Genomic DNA, 22,302 nt, shown 5'->3' on the forward strand with positions numbered 1-22,302 from the left:
CCTCTCTTGTTGCGGAGCACAGGCTCCAGACGCGCAGGCTCAGTAGTTGTGGCTCACGGGCCTAGTTGCTCCGCGGCATGTGGGATCCTCCCAGACCAGGGCTCGAACCCGTGTCCCCTGCATTGGCAGGCAGATTCTCAACCACTGCGCCACCAGGGAAGCCCAGGTTCTTCATTTTTACCAAGCTCCCAAGTGTTGCTGCTGCTACCAGTAGGTCCAGGACCTCATCTGTATAGTAAATCCCTAGGTGATTTAGGAGGAAGGTGGAGAGCAATTGAATAATCCTAAAAATGCTTTCAAGTTAGTATTAGTTACCTAAATGACCTATTGTTGGCCAAATGTCCTTCAGAATGACTGGAATGGCACACATGGAGAAATTCCGACTGCTAGTTGTCTGGGAAAAAGCAAAAGGTTTCAAGCCACATACCTAAGCATTGTAGAAAGGCTCAAAAGAGAGCAAGAGAAATGTCACTGGGAATTGGGGGAAAGGTTACATTATACTTGTAAATTGTAATAACCTATTATATAGTATGTAAAATATTTTGATTTGGTCAGCTACAAATTGAATGAATTAGTAGTTGCAAATTTCAAATAAAAATCCCATACAATCTGCAAGTTAGTACTGTGTCAATACCAATCTGAAGAACAGAATTTGTTTGGTTATTAGAGACCATGATTTAATGAAAAGTTCACGTAACGTCTCACTCCAAGAGTCCAAATCAACAATGCTTCTTGAATATTTAGAGAACAGTCCAGATATAGTCCAAGGTTTGAAACTTTTGTCTCCCATCCAGCTCAACTAAAGACACATTTATTTGCCCCACACGGGTCTTTTATTTATTGATTTTTGAATGTGATCATCTTGGATAGGGTGAGCTTCCCACTGTCTCCATTGACTTTCACCCCTCCTTCTCCCATTCACTCACTTGGGTCCAGACTTCCTTCATGTGTGTGACAATTATGTAAAGAGAGTTTCTTCTTAACATAATAATTTCTTTAATTCCTGGTCAACCTTGGTGTCTTAGTCTGCAAGGGCTGCCATAGTAAAATACTACAGACTGGATGGCTTAAACAACAGAAGTTGATTTTCTTACAGTTCTGGAGGCTGGGAGTCTCCGCTCAGGGTGCCAACATGATTAGGTTCTAGTGAGATCATTTCCTGGCTTGTATATGGCCACGTTCTTGCTGTGTCCTCGCATAGCAGAGAGAGCACTCTGGTGTCTCTTCCTCTTCTTAGCAGAACACCAGTTCTGTTGGATCGGGGCTCCACCCTTATGATCTCATTTAAGTTTAATCATCTTCTAATCCAGTTACATGGGGGTTAGGGCTTCAACATATGAATTTTGGAAGGACACAGTTCAGTCCATAGCACTTGGTAACCTCTAAGCTTAGTTACTGTATAAGTAAAGCAGCTTAAATGTTTGCCTCATATAATTTAAGTTGTTTAGTTTAATAAGCTGTTTAAATATTTCTTTTTCAGTAATCAATGATTTTGCCTTTTTCATTTCTGTGATACCTGATTTTCCAACACCATAAATTCCCAACTTGCATCATCTTCTGTACATGCTTATAATTGATAAGAGTTAAATATTTAAAAATTTTTTCTTAACTGAACTCACATATAACTGAGCTTATACTGAAGGTAATAAAACAACAAAAACTCTAAGTAGTCTCATTATTGACTACCGACGTGTATCATTTATCTAGCTAGTAAGTAAATGACTTGGAAAAAATTTATAGTCCGAGAGAGAGAGGGAGAGATCAGAGTTATATTTCTTTTGGCATTTGGACTATAATAGCTTATGTGACTTGAGATAATTAGACAAAAAACTGACAAGTGACCATCTCACTGCCCACATGTTCACAGAACAAGAGATAGCCTATAAATAATAGTGTCACCTTTAAGTTTCATCAGATTTTAATTCCGTTGTTGTTGTGAGACAGACATAAATCAGGGAGCTCCAATTCCCCAATTTGAGGCAGATTTTGATAGATTATTCAAATGTTTGACTCTAGTTTACCTCCTGGAAGAGGTTCATAAACCACCCTGTAGCAAATGTTTTGCCTATCAGTCTGTCACTTGGAAAAGAATGTGTCATTTGTTAAGTGGGACCCTTAGGTTCTATTGTTATATTTAAAGAGCAATTTTATTTGACATTTCATCCTGGAGCCCAATACTACAGTTTAAGTAAATAACCTAACAATGTTGCAGGATTACAAGGCTTTTGTTAGTAGTATGCACTTTTTATCTGCAGAAAGTCACAGTCTGCCCTGAGTTTGCTGGTACTAAGCAGCTTCCCAAGGAGTCCACGTTATCAGGCGATGCTGAGATCATGGGCTTTGTCAGGGCTTGCAGATGTGCTGCCTGTGCCTTCATTAACATAATTGATTAGGAACTAGGACATATTTAGTATTAATCAAGCTGTGTTTAGTGAGGCTGATTATGCACAGTCCTTGATGCACTATTTTAGTCTGGGACTTCCTTAGGACCAAGTTGCAAGAAAATGGCATTATGTAAAAAGGAACTTACATGTGGCACTAACTTATGCTCTTTGATTTGAGGAATACAGTTATAACAGGTCAAAATGTAGGAACTTAAACGTATTTTGCATTTTAATGTTTTAAAGAAAAGGAGGGCTTATATATAGACTAGATTATTAAGTTTGCTCACAGGAGATTGGAAACAATTTAGGATTTTATCAGCAGAAATCTAAAAAAAATCATGGCCCTTGTTATGGGTGAAAGCATTCTACACATCTCTGAAGCCCTTAAAAGCTTCCTTTGTGCTTTCATAGCACTTAAAACAATAAGTTTCTCACAACACTGGCTTCATTCTGTTAAGTATCTGTGCACTTCTTATCTTGGGTCACTTATCTAATGCCTGGAAGTTGTGTCTGGCCTTCCTAGAATTTCACTCCTCTCCCCATACCAGACACTTTGTACACCATAATGAAATTCTATTGCTTTGAATCTTTGGATATAAAGACTAATTGTATATTAAATCAGTTGTTTTCTTTTGACTCCTACTACTGTATGTTTTAGAATATGTTTGGCGTTTGGCCAGGGAAATTGGCTACAATAACATTGAAAAGATCTTGTATAATGACCACCTCAGGCAATCATTTTGGTCATTGTTGTCAATTTGCATTTGATTATGGACATAACTTAACTGGAACTAACTTAAATAGAGAGCCACCTTCAATATAATAGTAATTCTTATGATCTTTCACAACAGTGTTAAATTTTGTGACAAATTAATTCTTCTGTCTATTGTGAGCTCTCACTGGTGTTGAAAGGCTTGCAAGTTCAAAAGGCCACTATAGTTACCCATATATTCCACAAATGAGACAGACTATGTGAGTACCTCGCCCCCTTCATCAAATGGTGCCTTATTATATTCACATCAGAGGTGGTTTCAACCCTTAGCGTGAGAGCCCGTTTATCAGCAAATGTTTGTCAGAACTGTATTTCTTAGGAGAGATTAGTTCCTGACTGCTCTGGGAGAGAGTCCTCAGTGATTAAAGAAGACAGCTTCAGGCAACATTTTCCATCCCCTCCCCAATCATCAAAAAAGCTGCTTCATTAAATCTTTGTACAAGTACGATTACTGGATATCATTCTGTTGTTCTGTAATCAACAACGCTGGAAAATTGTTTTTTCTTTCCTCCTAGTCAACACAACCCCCTCCCCCACTACCAAACACCACATTTTATGTTGTTGTTGATCCCTGAAGAATTAAAGACTTCCATCCACATGTGATTACTGGACATTTAATGTAAAATGGTCACAGCTCATCTATTGTGGCAAAGATGTGGAAAGAAGAAGTTATGTGATCTCATATTGGGTATATATCTTATACTTAAATTCCTTTTGATATTCCATTACAAACATATAGTTTGCATTAATGGAGCCAAAAAATTAAGGTGAATGAATACTGTATACCCTATCATCTTCTTGAATAAACATGTAACTGGTACTAACTTAGTATTGCAGTCGTGAATAATATAAATGCCATCACTCAACAGTGGGCAAGAGAACTCCAGAGAGAAGACTAAAATCCCAGCTTCCAATTGCAACTTTGACACTAATCAGTTGTATTATCTTTGACAAATCGATTGACTTTTTAGGGCCTCCACTTCTTCACCTGTCAACTGTGGGGACTGAACTTAAATGGTCTTTTCTACTTTCACACCCAGATACTTCAAGCTTATTTTTTTCAGGCTGGTGCACTAGTAGTAAGCTGCATTAAGAGCAGAGTGAAGACTCCATGGCTTGGCACAGTGTTTAAATAGCTACCATAGATGTATAAGGAAGGTATGGCCATGGCTTAGATAGAGATGTCACACTTGGGCCAACCAAGCCTGTCCCTATAAAATGGATAATACTATGAAGCATTATTTTCTGAAGTTCAAAAGTGCATGGTACAGATAATAAGGGCTATAAAAGTTAGGAGGGAGATGAGATAGGAGTGAAGCAAGGCTATGAGGTGAAATCACAAGATTTGCATTGGGCCATACAGAGTAAGTTGGTAGGATTTGTGTAGAGGAGAAAGGAGCAATATAGGAAACGTATTATAAGATAATTTCTTACCATAGGGTGCATTCGAGGATGATGTTCTACAGGAGCTAGTAACGTTTTATTTACAATTCTATTAAACTGAGAACTTTATTGTCTTAGCTCTTCATTGAGACATATCTTGAGAAGCAAAAAGCATAAAATAATAAAGTTGAAATTTGGCCCAGGTTCTTATTCTATTAACTCTATGACACAGTTAATCTTGAACTTTAGGGAAGTGCAATATTTTTCTTTGTTTTGAGGTGAAATAAACTCATATCCTTGGGCAATTTTTAATGGGATTGACCTTTAGTTATAAATTTTGATAATATAGGTAAACCATACTACTTTTAGTACCTATTTTACTTAGAAAGTTGCTATGAGGAGTGAATGAAACAAGGTATATAGCAACTTAGCACAATTAGGTACTCAGCCATTAGCTACTATTATTATCATTATCATTTTTTAAATCAGGAAATTTCTCTTGTATACATAGTAAATCATTAATTTTTATGTCAGTTCTTTATTGGTATCTGTAAAGATAATACGGTAATCTCATTAATGACATTAGTCAGTAAACGTGAAACTCTATATTTCTTAATATAGGACCCCAGTCATATCCTAAAGAATTTTGTACACACAACTGAATCATTTACACCTCCTCACAGACTGCATGAGCCTGCTAAAACAACTAAACAGAGGGGTAGTATGATTAGATTTGCATTTTAGATCATTGTGTCAGCTCTAGAAAGTGTGGATGGTGAGGGGTGGGGCTTGGGGGTTTGGAGACAAGAAAAACTTAGGAGGCTACTGCTCATGGGGGAAAATTATGCGACTTTTAAACAATCATATTTAACCCTCAAAACAATTCCAAGCAGTGAATATGATTTATATCATTTTACAAAGAAGATCAGAGGAATCAAGTAAATTGCCCAAGGTAACACAGTCCTAACAGTGGTATAATTGAAATTGGAATCCAGGTGTCTCACTCCCAGGCTCAGTCTATTCCATTATCGTAGACTAGCAATAAAGGTTAGGGCTGAGCATAATTGCTAAAGTCTTATCTGACCTGGATAAATGAATGGCACTTAAGAATAAGAACAGGTTTGGGGAGATGATAATGAGTTCAGACTTGCTAGGTGCATCAGGGTCCCTGGAACATTCAAAATGGGTGATTAAGAGTATTTAATGAATGTAGTATTTATAAAGGTTTGAGCAGAGTTATGGTGAAGCACCCCAAGGCTAGCCAACGCAGGAAGCCTTTACCAGCCCTAGGCCTGAGGAGGCAGGGGAATAGAGTGGTTTATAAACCCCCAAACCTTGTAACTCTAGGAGAGAGATGCCCAATCAAAACTATGTCCTTTAGTAGAAGAACACATCATGAACAATCTGTAAAATGATATATATAATATTCTCAGTGAGCCAGGGTGGGTAATTGGAGAATAAATGCCCAGCTTTCTCTTTTTTTCCTGCTCTATTATCTTTTGATGTTGCTCCCATTGGCCAAACTAACCTGAATCCAGAGGTTGTGTTAATCCTTGGTTAACACAATCCATAAAGGTCAGGGTGGATATTGGACCTGGAGAGAAAATGAAGACTCTGCCACATGTCAGGCAGCGTGTTGAGTGGGATTCACACAAGTGGTCATCTCCAGCAGACAACTGAAGATAGAAGTCTGGAGTTCACAAATGAGAGAGATGCAGAGGCTGAAGTCATAAGCTTATTCCGAGCATAGCATTTCCTGAAATATGTTATGAGGAATTCTAGTTCTATGATATTCTTAGTGAAAAAAATTTATAACACAATACTTTGGGTCCACATAATATTTTCTTTTTGGACAGTCACAATGTACACAAGTATGTTAAATTAAAAGAGCCATGAAATTCTTGTCAGAAAACTGTTTAATTCTTTTTAAACTCAGTGGTCACAGAAACATTTCTTTTCCCAGTAATATTTATTGAGCTCCCAAGGAGCAATTGATCTTAAAAATACCCTGTATCATACAAATCTTAGTTTTGGATATAACTGAATGGCAGGTCAGTCATAAGTGTGAGTGAGGTTTAGTGCATCCAAGAAGGAAAATGTGGGGAACAACATTGTTTTAGTCAGGGTTCTCCAGAGGAACAGAACCAATATGATGTATGTACACACACACATACACGCACGCACATGCACACACATACTGTGGGGAGGGGAGGAGGGGGCAGAGAGAGAGAGAGAGTTATTTTAAGGAATTGGTTCACATGATCATACGATTTTGAGGGCTGGCAAGTCTGAAGTCTATAGGGCGTGCCAGAGGCTGGAGACTCAGGGAAGAGTTGATACTTTATTCTCAAGTCCAGAGACAGGCTAGAGGCAGAATTCCTTCTTCCTTAGAGGACCTCAGTCTTTTTTCTTAATGCCTTCAACTGATTGGTAATCTACTTTAGTCAGAGTCTACTGATTTAAATGTTAATCACATCTAAAAAATACCTTATAGCAACATCTAGACAGGTCTTTGACCAAGTGACTGTCACTATGGCCTAGTCAAATTAACCATCACAAACATCATCAGAAGACAGACTAGAAAGCCAAGGAAGAAAAGATAATGAGGGAGGAAAGGGAACAACAGGGCCAGGAGCCCCAGGGAGAAGGATAAGACAAAACTGGCCAGAAACCTTTAGGCTTGTCAATTAGAAGATCATGGTGACCTACTTCTGCCCCTAAATTTTCTCTCTGCCACATACAAATGAGGGTGTAGCAATCAGGAGTTCTGAACTAAAGATCCAGTTGTTCATATTAGTTTCTTAACCTCTCTGAGACTCAGCTTCTTCAACTGTAAAGTTATATTTTTTGAAATAAATGATCTCAAAAGTTTGTTCCATCTCCACAATTTTATCATGCTTGAGGCTTTTATTTCACTCATTTTTCCCCTCTACACATTTATTTCATTTCCTTTGTGTTACACAGGGGCTAATCACTACTTCTAGGGGAAAAATGAATCCTCTATTTTAGAGTCTTGAAATGTTTCCAATATTTTGTTGTTTTTGAACTTTTTTATTTTCAAATAATTTTAGATTTACAGAAGAGTTGTAAAGATAATATACAGAGTTCTAATACACTCTTCAGCAAGCTTCCTCTAATGTTAGGATTTTATACAACCATGATTCACCTACCAAGACTAAGAGATTAACTTTGGTACACTAGTAACTAAACTACAAACTGTATTTAACTTTCACCTTTCAGTGATTTGTAAAAGTGTTTTTTTAATTATTTCTTACATGTGTGATGGGGACACAAATATTAACGTAAGTATTCACAGCTTTTCTCCTCCACTTTATTGCCTAAGGAATATTCTAGGTATGCCTGGTCAGCTCCTGAGTGTTTATGTTCTGCTCAGGACTCAGGATATGCTGGGTGAGCAAAAAAATTGGAAGGGGCTCAAATAATTTAATTAATTCATGTTTGAATAGGAAGGGTTATTACCCAGAAGAAAATATAAGATTTAGACAGTGAGAAAAAAGGTCAAGAGAAGGGAATAGGAGAGTCAGCATGGGCTGAAGTAAGTTTTTAGCGTGCCCTTGGGAGAGAGAAGCTTTTGGGAGGAAATGCTGTGATGGATTGGGAAGCTCCAGTAAGGAGAGAACCTTTAGAACATTTTGCTTTGGGTCATACAACATTAGCTATTTGAGAGACTTCAAAAAAGACTTAAACTTATCTTCAAACCTCACTGGAATTTTAGACTCTCATTTCTTTTGATTGCAGCACTGTGCAGAGCTAGGCATGAGGTAACACAGCTCTGTTGGGGTTAATATGTTAGAACAAGGGTAATTCAGCTTAGTATCATGGAAAAGTAGGTAAGTCTTAACAACTGACTGTTGAGAAATTAGGGGGGGGGAAAAGAAACACAAAGACAAATAGGTGGAAAAGTGTCAAGAAAAAGGAAAATGTAAAGAAATATATTCCACAGATTATGAAATATAAATACATTTTAGTAGACATTAAATATATTTCATTAGAAACTTGCATCTCCAAACTTAGAACTTTTCTCTCGTTATAATAGTCTCGATCTCCCATTATTGATTAAAAATGGTTTTTGGGGAAATCATTAGCTTTTTCCCATAATAAGAGAAAGAAGTTTTGTTTTTCTTCCCCTATACATCTGACAGTATGGCGAGGGATGTCTGTCTGATTTGACTGTCTAGTAGCAATAATTTTTTATTCTGGAGATCAAGGGATGACATCCAAGAATCAGGGAAGGGTAAGTAAGGAGCTTTCTGTTGATCAGAGCCAGCTTCCTTCTTAAGAGATCTTTCATAACTTTCATGCTGGTATTAAAGATTAGGGGTTTTTTTCCCTATATTTTGACAAAAGAGAAAGTTAGGGATGAGAAGTTTTGTGAATAAGAATGAATGTGATTTTTAATAGCTTTCTTGTTATGAAATTCTAGTTGGAACCCTCTTGTGCCAGCAAACTTTTCTCATGAAGTATTTTATAAGAAAGAACCAGGTCCCTCCAAAGCTCTAGTTTACAAGTACCAGTTTTTCTTTATAAAACATTTATTTGCTATTTGTGTCAGCTTGACCTAAATGTTTCTTTCTATTATATAAGTTTACTAGAATTCCCAGTGAAATTATTGATCCTCTCTAGAACTGATGAGAAAAGTGGCTACATCTTTAAAGCCAGATCTGTTTTATCCAAATGGAGTAAGGGGTCTTGGCATTTGTTCACATAATAAACAGTGACAGATACTTGTTTCAATTATGTGAGAATTTTGTGTAAAAATTTTTAATCTACTAGAATAGACCTTATACTAGGAAGAAGACAAAAATTGTGTTAATGGTTTGGTATAATTTATGAAAGATGAGGAAATTTATGTAGTCCATCATTTGAAATAAACCTGAATTCAATATATTAAAACAATTACAACTAGAAAAGTTGTATTCTTTGAATGGTCATTTATTTCCTTTATGAATATTGATATCTATTAGGCATATTTTTAAGATAAAAGGCTTCAATTAAGAATCAGACTTATAAATGTGCCCAATATACCAGTAACTTTTGGTAATTGAGTCTTTCTAATTTGTTTAGTAACTCAAGCCCTAAATTCTCAAAGACCTGTTATAAAAATAGCCATATCTTTGAAATGATAGTTTAGAGTAATGTATATTTTGATTTTGAATGATAACCAACTTTTTCCCTAAATATCAATAATTTAGTCACAAAAAGGAAAGGCTCAATTTTCTGATGTTTATAGTCATTCTTGACATTTTAAATGCAACAAAGTACTTTTGCAATTCATTTCCAACTACAGAGAAACTTAGAAAAAGCATATAGATAAAAATATGAAGAAAGTAATTATATGTAAATAATATGATTTTGAAAATGAACAGCTATTAGAAATGAATCTTATATTTATATTTTCCTTACCCTTGTAGAAAGATGCATTAGAAAAGTTTACAATAAAAGATCTTGAGCAAACAATGATTCTACATAAAAAGTAAATTTTAATAGGGTTAGAAGAGTTTTTAGAAAATCTCCAAATGGCTGCAGCACCCAAAAAAGAAAAAATCCAAGAAAAACAAAAAAGAAAATGCAAAATGCTCTCTTTGGAGCTATCCAGAGATGAGTTGTGTGGATGGAGAGCTTCTCACTTGAGCATAAAGGTCAATAAACTTTAATTGGGCATTTGCTTTCTGAAATGTAAAAACACTGAGAGGAAAAATAAATACCAGAAAGAAAAAGAAGAGCTGTGGCCACCTTCATTTATGTAAACTTAATCCATTCGAAAGTAATGCAATCACTTATCTAAAAAGCTTTTATCATTTTTGAACGGTTTGGGAGAAATCTACCTTATCCACTTTAAATATGAAGTTTAATTAACATAAACTTTTTTTGCAATTTGAAATGTATCAAATAATCTTTCTCTTTGCATTCCCTTTTGCATACTAAATTCAGAAACAGAAAAAAATTGTCGTTATATCAGAGAACTTTGGCTGTGAGAGAGCTGAAAGATAAGTGTCACAAAGAGAGGGTAGAAATTGGCACTTTTCTGTCTGTGCCTCAGTTTGTTTGCAATTTTTTGTTAGAATAAGTCTACCTCAAACTTCTTATTCCATGTTGTAGGGGAAAGATCAGAGTTTGCAGTGATCCTTAGTTTTAAATCCTTGTTCTGTCACTTATGTGATTTGTGAAGTTGGGCAAGTTACTCATCTTTCCTGAGCCCATTTTCTCATGGGTTGAAGGATGTGTTGACTTTTATCTGAGAACTAAGTATATGCTAATGCATGTAAGGTCATGTGCTGTATTCTGTTATAGCATTCTATTACAGTATAATTTCCTATCACCTTAAAATCAGTGTGATTAAACCAAAACTAATACATTTTTTTTTTGCCTTGCTCTGATCACATAAAATAACTATTGAGATCACTTCTCCACAATCTTTTTTGAAACTTAAAGAACTGTATGTAGTCTGGTATCTTGAAAAAGTTTGAATTTACACTGATTAGCTCTGGAGTTCTTTGGGACGTTTACTTCATGAATGGTATTGTATCACTAAGAGTTGTCAGCCTTTATCTGCAGGACAGGACTGGGCACTCTGCAGGCACCTCAGTCCCTCCAGCCGGCATTGATAGTAACACTTGCCATACTCAGTTCAGAATTCATATACCATTTTTCCCTGGAGCAGCTTTCACACTTTTTGCTCTTGGGTTTGGGCCTCTGCTGTCTCCCTTAGATTCCGACTTTATTGTCCCTAAGTCCATATTGTAATTGTAAACTTTATCCCTTCTTAGTCTCATACCTAAAATTCCTGGAAGGAATAGTTTAAAACTCTAGACCCTGGCAAAGGGTTTGACATAAGGTTAAATAAACATGTGTTGATTAAGTGAATAAATTGTTTATGTCAAAGTCTCTGGGTAGTCAGTAGAAGATGCTATACAAGTTCTGGTTGTGAATTTTTTGTTGTTAGTAGCTGATAATGAGAAGAGCTGACTTCGAAGAATAATTCAGCATTCACTAAAGGAAAAGTCAAGGCAAAGACTGGATTCAGGTTCTGAAAAACCAGTTTAGTTATGCCAGATAACTCAAGTGAAGTCCTTGAAGAGCTTTGCTGTTATAGCAACCTAAGCACAATGTAAAGTGAGGTACTCCCACCATGTTTCTATAATGTTACATTCTTTCAAGAGTCCCAAATAAAATTTAGAGGACATTTTTGGAAAAAAGAGGAAAACATGAAGAAGGATATTTGTATTGAATCCTTTTACTTTCTTAGTCTTCTTCATCGCAGTGTGATCACAAAATCCAGTGGGGTACTTGGCTCCAACCAGTCCGCAACAGCCAAAGTTCCTCTTAAAACATAATTTATCACGATATAATTACTCTGCTTGAAACCTCTCAGCAGCCTCCTACCTTATGCACAATAAAATGGAAGATTCATATCATGAACAAGATTTTGTGTGATCGGGCCCTGCTACATCACTGGCCACCCCTCTTCTCCATCCTCTGCTCCAGCCACTCTGGTCTCCGTGCTCTTCTTTGAATATAGCTCGAACGCTTCTCTTTCAAGGTCTTGGCAGATATTTTTCCTCTGCAGGAGAAGTCTTCTCCTCAATAGCCAAAACTCTTCTACTTTTTTTCAAGAATCTTTTCAGATGGTGCTCATTCAGAAAGGCTTACCCCATTCCACCTTAAAAGAAAAGGCCACTTCTGATCCGCTCCCGCGTGCTCTAATCCTCTAAACCAAGCTTTATTTTTTTCTGACCCTTATTATCACCTGACATTATATACACATATATACGTATTCATATATTCATGCATACATATGCATATAAACATATTCATTTTTAAGGCTTAAAAATGGACTTTTCTCTAGCTTTAAAATTTTTTAAGCCATAGCAAAGCCAGAGAATGTACCACAGCTATTTACAGATTTAAAGCTTTTTACGTTAACTGTTCTCAGAAAAATTAGGAAATAAATACTTCATTTGGGGAATAAAGGAATAGACAGGTGAAGAGGGACTTAACTACATTCTACTCATTCCCCTGACGTTTGTGGTTGAAGGCAGAAGATTCCCTTACAGTTAGTTGCATTAGGCAAAAACTACTAATTATAGCAAAACTGAAACTGGAATCCACTTCATTCCAGCACAGTGCCCCTTCATAAGCATGTTAATTCCTACTTGAGTATTTTTTTCTTAAAGTTTCACAATATAAAATATTCCTGATATAGCCTCCCTCAACACAGAAAAATAAGACTTAATGTGCATTTACTCAGATCAATAAATGTCACACTTAGAAAAATTACTGAAGAGTATATGTAGGCAGATTTTGATTGTTTCTAAAATATAGTAATAGCTAGTTATTGCTATCATTATTTTTTTTGAACATCCACTTTGGTCCAGGCACTATTGCTCAGTTTCTTCACAATAAGCCAGCAAGGTAGATTTTACTAGTCCATTTAAAAAGAGGTAAGTGAAATTCAGTGTGTCACAGCACATTGCCAATGTCACAACCAGAAGGGGTCAGAGACAGAATTCAGACCAAGGTCACCCATGCTAGCACCAGTGCTTTCTCTCTTGCTCCATTCCCCTCTGTAGATAACAATGGAGAACTCTGATAATCATTTGTGTAATTGAACTTATCTGTTTATGTGAAATTTTCCATGATCATACTGTGACTGGGGTTCCAGGCCAGCCTCTGCCACTCTTTACAAACAAGGTGACAGTGACGAGGTGTGCTAGAATGCGTTGTTATGAAGGAAACCTGACTGGGACCAAGAATACATCAACCCTGGCCAGAGAGAGTTAGAAGAAAAGCATGTAAATTTTGGATAATCTCTACACTAGAAAGGCAAAAAGGGGAGGAACAAACATAAGATGAAAATGAAGCATTTGCATTTGTTTGCTCGGTTTGCTAGGAACAGGCATCTTCAAAAGCTTTACAATTATAATTAACTATTGTGGATTCTCTGGCTTTGAGATGGCATAAAAACATTTAAAAGCAAGAGAAAAGCCCATTGTAAGGCTTAGAAAGTAAAAAGTAAGTCATTTAATTTTTCTTTCATCCGATGTTAATTTATGCAGAAGCTAATAACATGTTTGTGGCTCAGAGCTGCTCATTGTGGAGAGGATTTCTCTCTCAGCCAGTCTTTCCTGTGATCCCTGCCAGATAGAGCCGTCACTTCCGGGCTTATGACACTTTTCTCAGAGAAAGGCAGTATGCTGAAAAGTTCACACTCTATAGACACACTTAATTGCGAACTCTCTGAAAGTCAATGATATAAAATGTCCTAACTCTTCTCTAGCCGTTACTAACAAAACAGCAAACAAATTGGAGGAGAGTCTGAGGAGGAAATTGGATATGTGGGTGCACAGTCAAGTGGAAAGGGAGGAGTATTGTTGACTGTTGAAGGAGAAAAAAGTCAAGGGAAGGAGAGTTTTCATATAAGAAACATGGGTTACTTTTATATCCCAGTAGGATATAATTAAATTGTTGTGCCTTTTATAAATGAAAAGCTTAATTTCACTGCTGCCAAATCACCTAAAGAACAGACAGTCGTGCTTGAAGAAATGCATGAATCTTCAGAAGTTGATGTTTTAAAATGAATTAACCACGAATAAAGTAAGTCCCATAACGACAGCTTAAAAGTCTAATTCATAAAAGTGTTATTAAAGTACATTATTTATACCTGCTTTTTGTGGATTTCTGTTCTTATTCATGACTCTTTCAGTGTATGGCCATAATCACAGACAGAGTGTATAATGGAAGCATTAATCAATCTGAACTAAGGCAAGAATACTGTATCACCACAATAAAGTCCCAGCTATATTAATATAAAGGGTAGAATTTATTACACAAGACAATTCTCTTTTAAAAAAATGAAAAGAATGTCTTCCATCTTCTGGCCTCAAATACCTACTTTCCTTTTGAAGTTTAATACAAGATTAACTAATTGGCACGAACTTTTAAATGAAATATTTATTCATCTACATTATGAAACTTAGAGACTCGAATACTAAGTTGTGATCTTATCGTGACTATGGCATTGATTTTTAATACAGGCTAAGAAATATTTACAATTAATCTGTATTTTAATTAACTCCTTTCCTAGCACATGACATCAGATGGTGATGTTTAGCAAATGCCAATTCAACTGTCTGGCATATGCATTTATTTAGATAAGAATGAAAAGTCCTTGCTACATAAAATTTCTCTCAGAGAAGCTGAAAGTAATGATACTTAAATCAAAAGTACCTTTATTCAGAATTTTAAAGATGTTTTGCGTATTTAATATGTATAAACCTTTAGGAAAAGGCAAAGTAGAATTCCATTGGTCTATTTCTAACTCTAGAACTATCAAAATCTGACTTATTGACTTTCTACTTCTGACTGGATGAGCTGTAAAGGTACGCTGTAGACACATTTGGACAGACTGTGAATATATTTCTCCCTACAACACTAACTTATCTCTAGGAGTCATGAAAAGAGGTTCTTTGTAAATTATACTTCTGACACTGAAAGAAAGTGTTGGCTTTGATCTCGTAGGTAAAAAAATCTCTATACCTAAGGGAATGAATTAATTCCTATATTTAATAAGATGCTGTTGTTAGTAGGCAACTTAAGCATTGATACTAGAAATACACATTGAATTTCTTCAGCATAGTGACAATTTCATAATAGTTCTGGGTAATGAACATCTTTGAATGCCTGGCATTTATACTTGAGTTGGAGAGACAAATGACAAAGAGAAAAGTATTTCAAATATAAGGTAAATCGCATTACTAACGGAAGATAAAAATCAGTCAATTTCCAACATTAACTGTGCTTATAGCTGCCTCAAACCTAACAGTACTGAATATTCCATTTCAACAACTGTGTACTTCTACGTGACTTTGTTATTTAAAATGAGAACACTTACCAGAAAAATGTCCGGGGCTGTCTAGTTGTTACATGGCTATTGCTGGGCAGCATTTGAGGTTCCCTCTGCCTCTCAGACCAAGGGTTTCTTAGATCTCTGAAACAGCAATCTTCCATAAAGAAGTCTAGAGGTACCACAAACTGTCAAACTGTTCTATGTGTCATCCAGACTTAACAGCAACCTCTGGGTGCAAATATAGTCTGAGCACGCTGGTTGATACGGCCACTCAGAAAGGGCAGTGGAAGTTATGTCCCCAATATGGTGCCAGGTAAATGTCACCAGAATCCAAATGTCTGTTGACAAGAGGCAGATCTGAAAAACAGTTAAATCAAAATAGATATTGTTAATGGCCTAATGTATTATTTCTAATGAAACTGAACATATGAAAAGAAAACAAAAAATAATTCTTTTAGCTTACCTGCAGCATTTTTTCTCAGAAATTATATTTTAATTTTCAATATTAATATCTTACTTTAGGCACTAGACAAACAATTGTTTGGTTCAGAAAGCTCGAACTATCTTGTTCATTTTTTGTAAACAGTATTAGCAACCCACAATTTTATGCACTTACTGTGAGCCAGGCACTCTGCAGAATGCTTTGAAAACATTATGTAACTTTGAAGGAAGTACTGTTACTTTACAAATGAAGATAATAAGGCTTAGTGAGATTAAATCACTTGCTCAAAGTCACAAAACTATCTGGAGGCAGAATTGACTTTAATGGTAATCCTTCATTCAAAACTTCATTTTCCTTTTGTACTAAATTTTCCTAAAGGAAATATTTTAAATTTCTTCTCTAGAAAAAGAAGAAGAAAAGAAGAAAGCTGAGAATAAAGTGACTTCCGAAACAAAAAAGAAAGGTAAGGAATTTAAAAGCTAACACATAAATTAATTAGTATCCATTTGTAATATTACTGGTAAAGCTACTGTTTTCTAGGAAAGAAATCCCCTTGACAATTTTATTGTCATTGTTACTAACAAACAAATATAAATATTCCAAAAAAGGTAGAGATTGATAAATTTTTAAAAGAAAATTCAAGCCTAAACACTTTTAAAATTTGTTACTGATTATTTTTTTTCTTTCTTAGGAGTGGTGCTCAATTCTACTTCACTACTTTACTTGATTACATATATGAATATGAAGATTACTATCCAATTAATTTAGTTTAATAAAATTGTCTATCAAAAGAGAAAATTATTGAATGTATGGGAAAGAAAGTAGTTAATTGGTTTGCTATGTTTTGTTCTTTTTTGAATGGTTATTTTCAAATAGCGCATCTGAAGTCCCAAATGAGCCCAAGAGATTTCTCAGCTTCTGACATGCTTGCAGTGGCCTGATAGCCCAGCGAACATTCAATATATTCCTTTTAATATCCTTTAGAAAAACTATTGAATTATATCATAATTAACAATGCCATCTAATGTTCATACTGTCATGAAAAAAAAATTTTTTTTTTTTTTTGACCTTAGCAAAAATTTCCTCCTTCCCTGAAGGTATAGCACACCAAAACCACTGTTCTGTTACAGAGGTGCTAGTTCACTCATATTTGACATGACTATGACTCTGTATGTAGAATCACTCTATACAAGATGAATTGGATGTTAATGACAGTAAAATGTGCCCTGAAATATATGATAATTAAACAGATGTTTATAATTTTCTCATTTTACTACCAGAAAAAGAAGATGTCAAAACGAAAACTGAGAAGGAAACTGCCATGGACGTAAAGAAAAAAGGTATTGTACTTTCTTTGCTTCCTTAGTCAGATTATGTTCAGGATGTTTGTTAATAAAGGAGTCTTGGGGCAATGTATCACTTTTTAGTGATATTGGGCAATTATATTAATGCATATTCTAGATGAAATTATTTTAAAAATTGTTCAACAGGTAAATAATCGGGAATTTGGCATAAATAGGACCTGATCTAATTAGTAATTCCAAGCCTTGATTTCGGGGTGCTCCAAAATTACAGGGCAACGGTAGATTACTTTCAAGTTAGCTTTTAGTTCCCAGACAGACTAGATTGCAAGTCTGAGTTCAGATGATGGCAGCTTGACTATATTAAAAACATTTACAGTGCTTGAATTTCTTTGAAGGCAAGAGAATCCATTTTCAAGTGTTTTGTAATCATAGAAATCATGTAAGACAATAGTTGCTTATTCTTTTGAGGGTAAGAGATTTTGTAATGAAACAATACAGGAAAGTCGGCTGACTTGTTACTTACTGTGATCCTTGATTACCTCTTATATCACATCTGGATTAGCCAGATAGAAGCTAAAATGCTTCAGAGATAGTAAGAGGGATTTAATGTCATAATGTGCTGTGGGATCTCTGAGATAATCCCCCATGTTCTAGCTTTGGGTTTGAACAATGCAAAAGTGTGTTTTGGCTCAATGCAGAAAGGACATAAAGACATTTTGGTTTAAAAAAGAATTTTAAAATTCAGAAAGGGAAAATGTTCATATTAAAAATTATTCAGGCCTGGAAAAAGTAAACCAGTATACAAAGTGACTATTTTAATAGGCTTTTTTTTTTTTTTTTTAATTTTATTTATTTATTTATTTATTTATTTATTTATTTTTGGCTGTGCTGGGTCTTCGGTTCGTGCGAGGGCTTTCTCTATTTGCGGCAAGTGGGGGCCACTCTTCATCGCGGTGCGCGGGCCTTTCACTATCGCGGCCCCTCCCGTTGCGGGGCACAGGCTCCAGACGCGCAGGCTCACCAGCTGTGGCTCACGGGCCCAGCTGCTCCGTCGCATGTGGGATCTTCCCAGACCAGGGCTCGAACCCGTGTCTCCTGCATTAGCAGGCAGATTCTCAACCACTGCGCCACCAGGGAAGCCCTTTAATAGGCTTTTTAATGCTTATTATGGAGAATCCAGACCCCCCTCTCACTGAAGACAGAAACAAAATCAGCCCTCATACTTGAGTATGAGGTAGTTGTATTATGATTTGTGAAATAGTTTCAACAAGGAGGATTGAAATACATACGAGGAAGAATGAGTAAATAGACTATGACTATTTCTTCCCTGTATGCATCCATAATGATATTTAAGTATTTCCTGTACCCATATTAGATAAATTATTTTAATTGCAGTTTATATTCAGAATGAAGTATTTTCTGAAAAAAATAAGAAACAAAATAATTTAACATTAAAACAAACTGGTCTCTTGCAAACACCATAAATTAAATTTTAATGAGAAGATTACACAGAGTGGTACAGGAAGTGAGATATTAGAAATAAGTTTTTCTTTTTTTTTAATTTTAATATATGGGAGGATTTTGACCAATTTATTGGGGAATTACATAGCCTGAGTTTCCCTTGTGGCCTGAGATATACATTTAAGCATATAGAAGCAAAATATCCAGTAATTTTTTGGTAGTATGTATCCTAAAAGCCTACAAGATTTTTCTTTCAGTAAAAGTAAAGCTTAAAAAATTTCCAAATAATATCTCCTTCAATTCCAGCCTCTCCTGGGATTCCAAAAGAATATTTTAAAAATGATTTAGCAAATTGTGCCAATATGAATTCTTTTTATCAAGATATTTTAAAGTAATAGTAATAACAGTTAAATTTATTCACTGTATTCTCATTTAATACTTACAACAACCCTTGAGGTAGGTATTAAATGCCCATTTTATAGAAAGGGAAACTCAGGATTGGAGCAGTTAAGTATCTTGGCCATGCTTACCAGTTAGTGCTGGAGCAAAGACAGTAAGAAGTTCACCAAATAAAGCTCGCTGTCTTTAGCAACCTGCAAACTTTTTTTTCCAACTCTAGGAAACGCCGATTGTAGATTGCCTTAGTGTCTTTTTCTTTTCTTTTCTTTTCTTTTCTTGTCTTTTCTTTTTTTCCTAATTCCTTTGAGATCATATTGCAGACAGGGATAAGAAAGGAGGAAATAAAGAAGATATACTATAAGTCTGATTCTCTTTTTTCTTGTAGAAATTATGCTTTCCTTCCTTCTTTCACTCAACAAATATTTAATAAGTGCATAACATTTGCAAGTAAATCTGCTAAATATTGGAGATAGGTCAGTATAAAAGACATGGCACTTGCTCTCAAAGACCTTAGAAAAGAGGCAAATAGACATTTATAATATACCATGTCCACTATCACAATAGAGCACGTACAAGGACTCACACTAAGATCACAGAATGAGTATAGAAATTGTGTCTCTCTTGGTAGATTGGTATCCGTTAGAGATTTAGAACAGGGATGCTACAGACTTATGTAATAAGGTATTTGACCTAGATGCATTTAACATAGTTTTAAACAGGCTGGAAACTGGAACTCATAAAATTTTAACAGTGCTTTATCACTGAAGATACTTGCTTTCACAAGTGGCAGACCATCTAAAATAAAGAATTTATTGGTTTATCCAAATACAGTTCTAGAGTAAAGTGTCTTCGAGTTCATCTTGACCCAGGGGTCCAATGATATCATTAGGATGAGATTTATCTCTCCTCACTTTTAGACTCTGTTTCCTTGATATTGGCCCATGTGATTGCAAATTGGCCATATCAGATACTGCCTGCCCTACATCCTCTCTTATTCATGTCCTATGAGAAAAAGAATAGATTGCCTTCCTGAGAGCTCAAACAGAAAACCTGAATTGAGTCATATTGGTCCTTGTGGACTGGTTCCTGAGCTAACGTTTGTGGTGAGAGTAAGGGAATAATCTGATTGTCTTAGCTTAGGCCATAGGTCCTATCTTTTAAGCAGAACAATTAAATAAACTTTGTCCAAGATATTTGGACTGAAATTGGAAGGGTGAAGTTGATTCCCTCAAAGTTAAATTAGTATAATGAAACCACAATAAAATGGAATTGTTACTACATGGGAAAAAAATCCAACAACGTAAGAGTTCTTTTCAAGAAGTCATTTTTTAAAAATTTATTTACAGAATAGTATAAGGGACAACTTTTTTAGCTACCATCCATGGTGAAAATACTTAAGTATTTTAGAAAAGCAACTCAACATAGGATAATGTAATATAATATAGGCCCCCCCAAAAGCAAATGAAATTGAAGATTTCATTAATCAAAATATTATGGTCTAGAGTAAAGAGTGAAATCTTTCCACTATACCTTGTAGTTTTAGAATCTCACTTGGATGAGTCTTTAATTTAAGCAAAGATTTTTTAAAATAAACCAGATTATATTCAGAAGGGAGTACTTTGGAAATGTAGATATTTAATATGGAAATGAGAAACCAGGGTGGGTATCAACATGTTTATAACTTTGATGTGCCCTCTTATTTAGGTGTACTTACTCTTTATTATCCCTGAGGGTTGGGACTCAATAGTTGAAATTAAAAGACACTGTGGAATGGTGAAGATTATACAGGGAATCTTTTCAGTCAGTGAAGTCTACCATTCCAAGTGTTCAAGCAGAAGAGTGGGTATCTCTCTGAGATTTAATCCTGTAAGAAGAATAATTATATTAAATTTAAGGAGACTTATAAGACTGTATTTTTCCAAAATTAAATATCAGGCTAAATGAAACTGATGTCTGGATTAACTTTTGAAATGAAGTCTTTTTATTATTGTGATTTTAATTTGGCCATTTGTCAAACTCCTAGCTGATTATTAAAAAAAAAAAAAAAAGACTCGTCAAGAGTTGATTCCAGAGTAAATGTTCACTGTCTTTAATTGTATATAACCTAAATTCACACTCTTTCTACTGTGTATCTACTGTAGCATAAAACATTATTCTGAATCTAATCAGAGCATGTTTTATTAATGTCTGAATAAACCCAGGACACTATGAGAAAAGGAAATAAAATATATAACATATATTGAAAAATGATTAATTGCCCTCAGGGTAAAGAAATATCTTGAAACATCTCAGAAGTAAAACTCCAATGACAATGAGCTTAAAGTAGAAGAGACAGTACAACAATTACTTATGATGCAAAAGTCAGGGAAAAAAGCTTTCAGACAGCAAAAGTTTTCAGGCTGGAAAATAAGAATTGTGATTATGTTTTAGGAAGTTTGTCTTTTACTTATGAAGGAGGCATGGAGGAGCATATATAATACTTCTGTAATCAAAAGAAGCTTTTTTTTTTTCCAGAGATGATTTCAGTTTCAGGAAAAAAGTGGAGCAATTATCTTAGTCAATTATAATCCTGTTAGCTGTATTAATCTTAGAACATAAAGTCAAAAAGATGAACGAATGAAAAAGCTAATGCTAAAATACATCAGAAGCAGAGGCAGATAAAAATAATTGTCCTGAAAGATACTGTGGTGATGTAGAGGTGGGTAGATACTCAAGTTATACAAATCAAAGAACAAATAAAAAAAAAACCAAAAAAAACAAACATGGCATTGAACATGTGAAATAAGTTTATCAAAGAATAGATGAAATGGGCCCTCTTCTCCCTAAAAATAAGTATATTCACTAAATTTACATTTATATTTATATTACTAGGAATTTATATTACTTGTTATTATTGCTCCACTATTCCTCATATGCAGTGCCTTGGTGGACATTTTTCAAGTAAATAGAGTCTTTTGAACTGGTGCTGCCAAGTGATTCTATAACTTTTTAGGAATAGAAACCGAAGAGTTCACTGTCTCCATTCTGAGGCTACTATTTCCCTGTTCCCCTTTTTACAATTGTTCTTCACCTTTTCACCCTTCTTCTCTATCAGCTGAATACCTTGCTTCCTTGTTCCCTTAGAAAATAAAAATTAGAAGACAGATCTCATGAGCTCTGACCATGGAATCCACTGACATTCTTCATTCATCTCCTTATGGCCTCTGCCTTCTTGGCTGAATACAATACAATACAATACAATACAATACAATACAATACAATACAATACAATACAATACATTAAAATGTTC

At 35.2% G+C, this 22,302-nt stretch overlaps 2 protein-coding genes across 15 annotated transcripts in view; one reads left to right on the forward strand and one right to left on the reverse strand.

Annotated features, from left to right (window-relative positions):
• LOC130704739 (uncharacterized) overlaps positions 1–19,189 on the reverse strand; it is a 51,309-nt gene extending 32,120 nt beyond the window's left edge. For both annotated transcript variants that reach the window (XM_057527825.1, XM_057527824.1), the window contains exons 1-2: positions 19,144–19,189; positions 15,452–15,763 (exon numbers count right to left, since the gene is read on the reverse strand). The gene's annotated coding sequence lies outside the window, so the exon portion shown is untranslated. The remainder of the gene's footprint in view (positions 1–15,451; positions 15,764–19,143) is intronic.
• TRDN (triadin) overlaps positions 1–22,302 on the forward strand; it is a 367,278-nt gene that overhangs the window by 170,891 nt on the left and 174,085 nt on the right. For all 13 annotated transcript variants that reach the window (XR_009005184.1, XM_057527820.1, XM_057527823.1 and 10 more), the window contains 2 exons: positions 16,252–16,311; positions 17,129–17,188. Coding sequence is in view for 12 of the 13 variants with exons in the window: in XM_057527820.1 (XP_057383803.1) it covers positions 16,252–16,311; positions 17,129–17,188 (120 nt within the window). In the remaining variant the exon portion in view is untranslated. The remainder of the gene's footprint in view (positions 1–16,251; positions 16,312–17,128; positions 17,189–22,302) is intronic.

The sequence above is a fragment of the Balaenoptera acutorostrata genome, chromosome 14 (genome assembly GCF_949987535.1).
Source record: "Balaenoptera acutorostrata chromosome 14, mBalAcu1.1, whole genome shotgun sequence".
In the NCBI taxonomy this organism is placed as follows: domain Eukaryota; kingdom Metazoa; phylum Chordata; class Mammalia; order Artiodactyla; family Balaenopteridae; genus Balaenoptera; species Balaenoptera acutorostrata.